We start from the raw sequence: 10,989 nt of genomic DNA on the forward strand, positions 1-10,989 counted from the left end.
AAGGAGGGTGAGAGAAAATTAAGGGCAGAGAGAAAGAAAGAGAGGAGTGTGAGACAGAGAGAGAGAGAGGAAGAAAGAGGGAATGAGAGAGAGAGAAAGAGAGGAAGAAAGAGGGAATGAGAGAGAGAGAAAGAGAGGAAGAAAGAGGGAATGAGAGAGAGAGAGAGGGAGAGAGGGAAGGAGTAAGAGAGAGAAAGACAGAGACAAAGTCAGGAGAGGGAGAGATAGTCCAACTGATTCTGGGTCCGGTTACAAAGCGTATCTAATTAAAGGAACCCTGAGGTGGCGGCTGCAGGAATCCAATTGGCTTTATTGAATCTGGGGAGATTGCAGAAGCTAAACGCCTTAATGTTTCTCAATCGGCACCAGAGCTCATCACACATTTGATCGAGGACTCGGACCCGGAGGAATGATGGGGCAGCAAGACTCTGACCGTGAGGAATTATGGGAAGACTCGGACCCGGAGGAATTATGGGAAGACTCTGACCGTGAGGAATTATGGGAAGACTCTGACCGTGAGGAATTATGAGAAGACTCTGACCGTGAGGAATTATGAGAAGACTCTGACCATGAGGAATTATGGGAAGACTCTGACCGTGAGGAATTATGGGAAGACTCTGACCGTGAGGAATGACGGGAGGACTCTGGCCTTAAGTAATGATTGGACAGGAGGACTCGGACCCTGAGGAATGACGGAAGGACTCTGCCCTTGAGTAATAATGGGACAAGAGTACTCAAGCCACGAGGAATGATGGGAAGGCAGTGGGGAATGACCGGCTGTGAGGAATGATGGTAGACAAAGCCACTCGCCACTGTTGAGCCACTCCCAGGGGTCAAGGGTAGATATGAAGACACCTTATCGCAGAGGTCAAGGGTAGATATTAAGACACCTTATCGCAGGGGTCAAGGGTAGATATGAAGACACCTTATCGCAGGGGTCAAGGGTAGATATGAAGACACCCTATCCCAGGGGTCAAGGGCATATATGAAGACTCCCTATCCCAGGGGTCAAGAGTACAAGGAAGTACAAGGATACAAGGAAGTTTATTGTCACATGCATATAGTTACTGGAAGTAAGAAATGCAGTGAAATTATGTCTGGTGTCAGCCTATTTGTGCATTTATGGGGGGGGGGGGGTAAAAAGTGCAGTAGAAGAGGGGTTTGGTAGATTAAGTGGCAAGGGCTGCATAAGAAAGGTGGGGGAGGATTGGGATTGGGGGGGGGGGGGGCACCAACAAGGAGCACCCAAGAGCAACAGGGGCAAGGAAAAACTCCCTTACCAAGGAAGAAACCTTGGGCAGATCCACGGCTCAAGGGGCTAACCCAGGGGGTGGGGGGGGGTGGGGTGGGGCAGAAAGGCTAGGCAATCAAGGACATGGGTAGATGGAGGAGAAATCAAAAATAATAAATAAAAAGTTCTATGGAGATGTGCAAAAGTTGGAGAAAGTCAGATATGTGTGTATGTGTGTGTGTGTGTGTGTGTGTGTGTTTTGATGTGTGATGAAATAAGAAAATAAATAAAAGGTCTGTAGCATAGGGTGAGGGATGTAAAAGTGCTAAAAGTCTTGTAGGTGTGTGTGTGTGTGTGTGTGGGGGGGGGGGGGGGGGGGGTCCTGAGTGCTGAGGAGTGAATGAGTGCAAAGTCAGTATAGTGTGAGTTCAGAGTTGGGAAATGTTTGAGAGTGCTGAGGAGTGAATGTGTGCAAAGTCAGTATAGTGTGACTTCAGAGTTCGGATGGCCTGGGGATAAAAACTTCTGAGTCTCTCAGTTCTGGATTTGTGACTACATAGGCGTCTTCTTGATTTCAGCGGTAGGAATAATCCATTGTTAGGATGAGAAGAGTCCTTTAGAATCTTTTGGGCTCTTAGGAGTACTCTTCTGGAATAGATATCTTGTAGAGCAGGGAGTTGAGTTCTTATAGTACGTTCAGCTGAGCGCACTACTCTCTGCAGAGTACTACAATCTCTAACTGTGGAGTTCCCATACCAGGTGATGATGCTACCAGTTAGAACACTCTCAACCGCTGAAGTGTAGAAGGCCTTCATGATGGATGTAGAAACTTTGAATTTCCTTAGCTGACGAAGGAAGTAGAGTCGTTGTCTGGACTTCTTCAGAATGTATTGAGTGTTAACAGTCCATGTTAGTCCATGAGTATATATGAAGACTCCCTATCCCAGGGGTCAAGGGCATATATGAAGACTCCCTATCCCAGGGGTCAAGAGTATTTATGAAGACTCCCTATCCCAGGGCTGGGAAATGTGTATGAGTGCATTAATGCACACTGTCTTTCCGTGGGACTTGACAGGTTTCGCTGACTGATGGTTTGGTAGTAACACTTAAACAATAATAGAATTAGCCTGCTAGCTGGTCTTGGACCACATCAAGCATGAGTCTAAAACGTGGCACTTCATTAGCATTACTTATTTGCATAAATGCAATTAAGTTATTACAATGAAGAGATTTCTCATTTACAGCCAAAGGTGTAATTAGTGTGTGCACAAATATGTACTTTGTGTGAGTGTGTGTGTGTGTGTTTGTGTGTGTGTGCTTTTATGTATAATGTGTGTGTGTGTGCGTATGTGTGTGCACTGCACAAACTGCTTACCTAATCAAGTGTTCTATATTAAGATCAGAAATGTAGTTGGTATTGTTTTTAGTATAAAGAGACTTGTCCACACTATGCCGGTTTCGTTTCTTATCCGACACACTTTTGTTATGATTCGGCCTTGGAAGCGATGGTCTAATGAGGACGGGAGGCCGAATCGTAACAAAAGTCATGAGGTCATTAGAAGCACTGTGTAATGTTCTAGAATGCCCATCTCATGAGGTCATTAGAAGCACTGTGTAATGTTCTACAGTAGAATGCCCGTCTCATGAGGTCATTAGAAGCACTGTGTAATGTTCTAGAATGCCCATCTCATGAGCTACATGTAGGCTATTTTGTTTGTTTCTTCCCTTAACAGTTTAGCAGACAAAGCTATCTGCCATTATAATGGAAATTCCTAGTGAGTAGCATTCGAGCTGGCAGTAAACTTGCCAAACATTGTCCATTTTCCCCCAGTTTGCAGATTTTATCTGATGGTTATTTCTTCGCTTGCACCCATACTTGTTGACTGAAGCCTACGTTTGTAATGATTTTCAAGAATCAGAATTATGAATTTGAATGCAGCTTTTTAACGCTGCATGCCCATTGTTCGTCTGATCTAGCAACAGTAACATAGGGATGCGGGACTTGATAAATGGTGAACGGCCGAGATATTTGCGTATCAATAGAGTACTGTGGCGACAAATCGTATCTATTGCGATACTGCGATACTGATACAGTGTTTGTGGATGTGGATCAGATTTGTTTTTCAAAAATCCGTATGAAAACTGATTCGGACTAGTGTGGACTTAGCCTTACGTAGCACTTTGCTGATTGCTGAGCTGCAATGCAAGACAAACTTCTGTGTAAACGGACATTGAAGTATCATCTTATCTTATCTTATCTTTCTTTAATAGGCAACCTGTCTTATTTTAAGATGTATTATCAAGACAAATTTGTCATTTGTCAATTTGCCATTGTTGCACTGTTTGAGTGTATGTGTATAAATTCTGTTTTCTATCTATGCGTATGTATATGTGTGTGTGTATGTAGATGTGTACGTGTGTGTGTATGTGTGTGTGTGCATGCATACGCACTTTTCTGATGTCATCGAGGTTGGTGATTTCAGGGGACAGGCCGCCGTGTACGCACAGGAACTGCTGATTCATGAGTGCAGCGAGCGGGAGGCAGTCAAAGGCATCCATACAGGCGTCATACACACGCTCCGAATACTTAATTCTACCTGTGAGGACCAGAGAGAGGACAGGGTCAGACACGCACGCACGCAACACGCACACTCGCACGCACGCACGCACGCACGCACACTCGCACGCACGCACACTCGCACGCACGCACGCACGCACGCACACACGCACGCACGCACCACGCACCAGGCACGCACGCACAAACCCAAACCCACACCTCCACACACCTCCACATACACACAACTCCACATACAAACACCTCCACACACCTCCACACACCTCCACACACCTCCACACACCTCCACATACACACACTGCTGGAGGGAATACTTACATTCCTGTTTGAAGGTGAAGTACTCTGTTAAATGTCTACATTCATGGTTCCCACGAAGCAGAAACAGAGTTTTGGGATAAAGGATTTTTAAAGCCCATAAGTACAGCACACACTGGGAATGGAGAGAGAGAAAGAGACAGCGAGAGAGAGAGAGATAGAGAGAGAGAGGGAGGGAGGGAGAGAGAGATGATGAGTTGCTAATGGACATAACTAATTGCAAACATCCTGCAAAGGCTAACAAGACCAGGAGGCTAGACAAGTGATTTGGGTTTCACTGAAAATCAACATCTTAAAAACATTGTCTTTCAAAACATCCCACAGCTTGTCTGCTTGTCTAGGTCGTGTAAAAAAATAGACTTTATCCATGCCGATGAGCAATTAAAACTGAACCCTGGAACCAGCATGAGGAAAAGCATTCCTTAGTTCAAGGAAACCCGCAACGACAAACTGGGTGCACTTCACTAAAACATTCATCTTCCCACCATCAGACGGAGTTGAACAAATAACTAACACACACACACACACACACACACTCACAATTTCTCTCTTCTAAGAGAATTAAACTCCCATGAGGATAACTGTTGGCAGTGCCATGTTGATGAAAAGGAATCTAATGAAGGGAGACATCATCCAGAGCTCCTAATGAATGCATAATTCCACACACACTGAATGGTTCTGACATATGTTTCACTTGAACACAAACATAACACTGGCGGGCTGTTGAGGAAGTGGGAACAACTTCATGCGTTTTGTGCTCCGACTCTTTATTTGTTTGTTTTGCTCTCACATGGTGTTTGCATTTCAGACCTTTCCCTTTGCCCACCGAGTCAGCTGTGGGGGCCAATGGAAACAGAGCTGACGGTGTTTGTCAGAAGCGCTGCACAGCCTTTGATGATGCGCTATTTTAGGGCTGAGGCGAGTCAAGAGACTTGGGCGTGTGTGTGTGTGTGTGTTTTGTCACTCTCCCAAAGACTTCTTTGTGTTTGTGTTTTTTCTGTTGTGGTTCCAGAGACTTTGGGAGGGAGGGAGGGGGAGAGAGAGAGAGAGAGAGAGAGAGAGAGAGAGAGAGAGAGAGAGAGAGAGAGAGAGAGAGAGAGAGAGAGAGAGAGAGAGAGAGTGTTTGAGGTTTGAGTGTATGTCATGCCATGGATCTTGAGGCCTTGGTGTATGTTTGTCAGTTGAGGAAATTTTGATGTGTGTGTGTGTGTGTGTGTGTGTGTGTGTGTGTGTGTGTGTGATGGATGGAGAGACTTACTTCAATACTGAAATACCCTCTGTCCACGTAGTCTCCCAGGAAAAGGTAACGTGTGGTAGCAGGTGACCCGCCCACTTCAAACAGCTTCATCAGGTCAAAGAATTGCCCATGGATATCCCCACACACTGGATAAAGAGAGAAGAAAACCAATGGTTATGTCCCTATGAACATACACGCACACACACACACACACACACACACACACACACACACACACACACACACACACACACACACACACACACACACAAATATGCATAGAGTTAAACACACACACACACAGACACACAGACACACACACACACAGACACACACACACACACACACACACACACACACACACACACACACACACACACACACACACACACACACACTGTTAATAGTAGTCTGAAGAAGGTGTCTGTGAGTAGGGAGTATCAGACTGATTTAACACATTTCATATTTCTGCTATGGCCAACAGCTGTGACACAAAGTTTAAATAGAGTTGAAATACGTAGGTGTCTGGCTGGATTCTCAGCTTTCCTTTAAACCCCATATTAATGCAATTTCCAAGAAAATAACTGCTTGCTTAAAATCTCTTTATCGTTCTGTTGATTGCTTTGCACATGAAGTCCGCAAAATAATTGTAACTCAGTTAATTTTTCCAATATTCGACTATGCGGATGTTGTCTATGGCAACACCCCTGAAACACATCTTTGTCCTCTCAACGTACTATATAACAGTCCCTGTAGATTTGTTAGGTTTCCTTATAGGACACATTACGTGATGTATGAAACTTTGGACTGGCCGGCACCCAAGACCAGAAAACAGCTCACTGGTCAACTCTTATTTTCAAATGTATTCACTTCCTTCCCTCCTTACTTGAAAGAGCTATTATCCTCGAAATAAATAAATGAATAAAAATAAATAAATAAATAAAACAAAGATTGATTAGCACTCTGAGGGGTAAATGTTCGGTAATCAGTATTTTCTTCGCAACGTGCATAAAAACATGGCGTAATATGTACTAACAGGCCTTACTGTCGCAGGAGCTGAGAATAGCAATTTGCACTTTTCCGTGTCATGCATTTGGAGGGTCAGGGGAAAGTGGGTGTTTTGTGTTTAAAAGATGGGATGGAAGAGAAGTGTAAAATGTGTCTAATTAGGTATTCCCCTGTATGTATGAAAACTGCCCGTGAAAGCGCATGTCTGTTTTGCAGTGAAATATTTCCGCCTTGTACAAGCAGGTGTTATTCCAAATAGCGGTTAAATGCGTCAGTAAGAGAAACGTTCAAAGACAACAGAATCGCTATTTAGAGCACCAGTTTTGCTTCTTAGTCAAAAGCAACCTTAACTTTAACTGGCCTTTCTAATGTCTTACTTTCATTTTCACGTCATTTCACTTCAACTTTCCTACTTGCTAGATTTGACTACTAAATCTGCCATAGCCAACATGCACAAGTATATTATCATGATCGATTGATTCATTTCAAAGTTGTCATCAGTTAACATTCAACTGTGCGTGTGATTGAAATATGGCGTTCAGTTGTGAACGTTCGCAAATTGTGGTAGGGGGCGGAGAAAGGTGCCGATTACCCGATGAACGGCAGGTTTGATAAATACCATCTCTCTCTCTCTCTCTCTCCCTCTCTCTCTCTCTGTCTGGCCTGGAGAAATCATTGGGACTTCTGAAGGACATTTACTGGCTGGTGTCGTGGCTAATGCATCATAAATGCTTTTGATTTATCTAAACTTCGCAACTTGATGAATGTGTCTGTATATGAAATGAGCTGAGGGTGTGCGTGTGTGAGTGTGTGTGTGTGTGTGTGTGTGTGTGTGTGTGTGTGTGTGTGTGTGTGTGTGAACATACCCAGAGGCTTTCACTTGCACACACAGCCAGATGAAACCAAAACACACACACACACACACACACACACACACACACACACACACACACACACACACACACACACACACACACACACACACACACACACACACACACACACACACACACAAACACACACACACAAACACAAACACATTTTGAAAACCATAATGCAGTACAGCACAGAGGGATTTCACAGTAGACAATTCACAGCAGAAAATCTATAGATCATCATTCGGAGTGTGTGAGTGTGTGTGTGTGTGTGTGTGTGTGTGTGTGTGTGTGTGTGTGTGTGTGTGTGTATGTGTGTGTGTGTGTGTGTCTCATGTGACAGACTGGTTCGATGCCACAAAAGACGCTGGGCAGTTTAATGTGGCTGCCTGATGATGCAACCGTCCCCTGTGTCCCTGGTGGCATTCACACACACACACACACACACACACACACACACACACACACACACACACACACACACACAGCAGGACACAGCCATGCCGAGAACAGGTGCTGGCATTACGAGCCCGGGGAAACCCCTGTCTGGGTTATTAAGTAGTGTGTGTGTGTGTGTGTGTGGGGGGGGGGTGTGTGTGTGTGTGTGTGTGTGTGTGGGTGTGTGTGTGGGTGTGGGTGTGTGTGTGTGGGTATGGGTATGTGTGTGTGTGTGTGTGTGTGTGTGTGTGTGTGTGTGTGTGTGTGTGTGTGTGTGTGTGTGTGTGTGTGGAGGGAGATGCATGCATTACAGTCCAGTAAAAGGAGAGACATGGAAAGCTTACGGGGGTTCTCTGCATGTTATCATTCCAACTATGCAAACACAGACACGCACACGCACACACACACACACACACACACACACACACACACCACAGAGGTGTAATGCAGAAATCAATGTTCTACCCATTTATTTGAAATGTTTGTGGATTACTGTAGACTCCTTGAACTATCTAACTATTTCCCACTATCCCACTTCCCTCTTCCCACTATCTTCTACACTTTAGTGAGATTACAAAGCTATTACAATATGTATATGTGTTTGTGTTTGTTCTTTGTGTGTGTGTGTGTGTGTGTGTGTATACCTGTGTGTGCTATCTATTTCCATAAGTATGTGTGTGTGTGTGTGTGTGTGTTTACCTGTGTGTGTTATCTATTTCCGTAAGTAAGTATGTGTGTATGTGTGTGCATGTCTCTTTGCTAGATCCCTTCAGACCCCTGTATAGTTCTTCCATCATTATGGAGATACCAGGAAGGCTGGCCCACACACACCCACACACACACACACACACACACACACACACTCTCTCTACTACCGGTGTAAGAAACCTGTGCTCTGAGTTCCCAATGACCAGTAAGAATGAGGGAATTGAAGACATTTAAATGGCCGCAACTGGTGTTGACTCTTCCCATAACCACCTCTGACAAGGCCTTTTAAAGGTTAGAAATCCCCCGAGAAGGCGCTTTTAACTCCTCCAACTCTCTCTCTCACACACACACACAAAATACCTCCTCCTGACCTTCTCCTGCGACACACACACACACACACAGACACACACACACACACACACACACACACACACACACACACACACACACACACACACACACACACACACACATATACACACCCTGCTCCTGACCTTCACTGCATAGTGGTAAGTGAGTCACTGGGTTCCCACCCATTTTAACTGACAACATTTCAAAATCTTTCCTTTACTTTTCAAGACCTTTAAGTACAAAATAACGTTCTTTACGCCTCAGTCTGGTGCTAATTATGAAATGTGACTTACTTTACGCCTCAGTCTGGTGCTAATTATGAAATGTGACTTACTTTACGCCTCAGTCTGGTGCTAATTATGAAATGTGACTTACTTTACGCCTCAGTCTGGTGCTAATTATGAAATGTGACTTACTTTACGCCTCAGTCTGGTGCTAATTATGAAATGTGACTTACTTTACGCCTCAGTCTGGTGCTAATTATGAAATGTGACTTACTTTACGCCTCAGTCTGGTAATAATTATGAAATGTGACTTAACTTACTTTACACCTCAGTCTGGTATTAATCATGAAATGTGACTGAACACACTTACTTTACGCCTTAGTCTGGGGTTAATTATGAAATGAGATTTAATTTATTAGTGATGGTGTTCTATTAGTGATGGTAATGGTGTTCTATTAGTGATGGTGATAGTGCTCTATTAGTGATGGTGTTCTATTTGTGATGGTGATGGTGTTCTATTAGTAATAGTGATGGTGCTCTATTAGTGATGGCGCTCTATTAGTGATGGTGATGGTGTTCTATTAGTGATATGATGGTATTCTATTAGTGATGGTGTTCTATTAGTGATGGTGATGGTGTTCTATTAGTGATAGTGATGGTGTTCTATTAGTGATGGTGATGGTGTTCTATTAGTGATAGTGATGGTGTTCTATTAGTGATGGTGATGGTGTTCTATTAGTGATGGTGCTCTATTAGTGATGGTGTTCTATTAGTGATGGTGATGGCGCTCTATTAGTGTTGGTGATGGTGTTCTATTAGTGATGGTGTTCTATTAGTGATGGTGCTCTATTAGTGATGCTGTTCTATTAGTGATGGTGCTCTATTAGTGATGGTGTTCTATTAGTGATAGTGATGGTGTTCTATAGAGTCCCGAAGTGTGACGTAGCGTTTCCATGACAGCAGAATCACTGGATCTAAACAAACTTTCAAAGTGGCATAAATAGCATTGAATGTAGATATGTGGCATCATTTCTAGCTAATAAAAATAAACATATCCATGTAAACGTGTTTTACCTGCTAGGCAGCAGCTTAGCCACATAACACGGATTCCCTGGCAGGTGTAATATAAAGAAACAAAATTCCAGTGGATGTTTCACGTCTTCTCAAAGACTGGTGGCTGTTAAGAGTGACGTTTTTTGCCCAAAAAATAAAGCCAAAACACGTGCATGAATTTAAGGATTCTAACCGCATGCTGTGAAGTTACATGCAGGTCTGTTTGACGGAGGAAAGCCATGCTAAAATAAAACTATATACTAACATCTTAGAAACGTTGGAAAATTATTTAAATAGATTAAGAAAGCCACCACTAATGGTGATTTCAATGGTTAGATTGATTTGTTTAGATCCAGTGAAATTGCTGCCTTGGCAAGGCTACGTCATGACTTCGTATACTCTATTAGTGATGGTGATGGTGTTCTGTTAGCTCAATCACCTTGCAGGTCGTCACAAGAGGAACATTTACAACCAAAACAAAACAAACAAACAACACACCTAACAATACTTTCCTATCAATACTTGCCTATCAAAACTCGCCTATCAATACTGACCTATCAATACTTGCCTATCAATACTCACCTATCAATACTCACCTATCAATACTCACCTATCAATACTTACTTACTGTCAAAATGTCATCAGAAAACAAACCCGTCACCACGCCAGCCAGAGGCCTGTGATGGAGTCACGACATGCCCTACTACTACCTGGCTACCTCTATTCCTCTCTCCCTCTCTCTTTCTATCTTCCTCCCCCTCTCTCTCTCCGTCCATCCGTCTCTCTCTCTCTCTCACTCACTCTTATTTTCTTTCTCCCTGTCTTCCTTTGTTTGCCGAGCAGTAATGTTCACTGTCTGTCTCGGTCTCTCTTTTCTCTGTTTCTCTGATTCCCTCTCTCTCTCTCTCTCTCTCTCTCTCTCTCTCTTCCATCCCAGCATAAATCCGTGCCTCTATTTCTTATTCATAGGATGG

General features: G+C 43.7%; 1 protein-coding gene across 1 annotated transcript in view; it reads right to left on the reverse strand.

The window, feature by feature from the left end:
• Window positions 1-10,989, reverse strand: part of LOC143127174 (protein phosphatase 3 catalytic subunit alpha) — a 124,057-nt gene that overhangs the window by 44,955 nt on the left and 68,113 nt on the right. The window contains exons 3-5 of the mRNA XM_076288487.1: window positions 5,380-5,504; window positions 4,125-4,236; window positions 3,683-3,828 (exon numbers count right to left, since the gene is read on the reverse strand). Coding sequence (XP_076144602.1) covers window positions 3,683-3,828; window positions 4,125-4,236; window positions 5,380-5,504 — 383 coding nt within the window. The remainder of the gene's footprint in view (window positions 1-3,682; window positions 3,829-4,124; window positions 4,237-5,379; window positions 5,505-10,989) is intronic.

The sequence above is a fragment of the Alosa pseudoharengus genome, unplaced genomic scaffold, assembly GCF_046254945.1.
Source record: "Alosa pseudoharengus isolate Yale_2024_CS ecotype anadromous, Long Island Sound unplaced genomic scaffold, YU_APseudo_1.1 YU_APseudo_1.1_scf_17, whole genome shotgun sequence".
Classification (NCBI taxonomy): Eukaryota; Metazoa; Chordata; class Actinopteri; order Clupeiformes; family Clupeidae; genus Alosa; species Alosa pseudoharengus.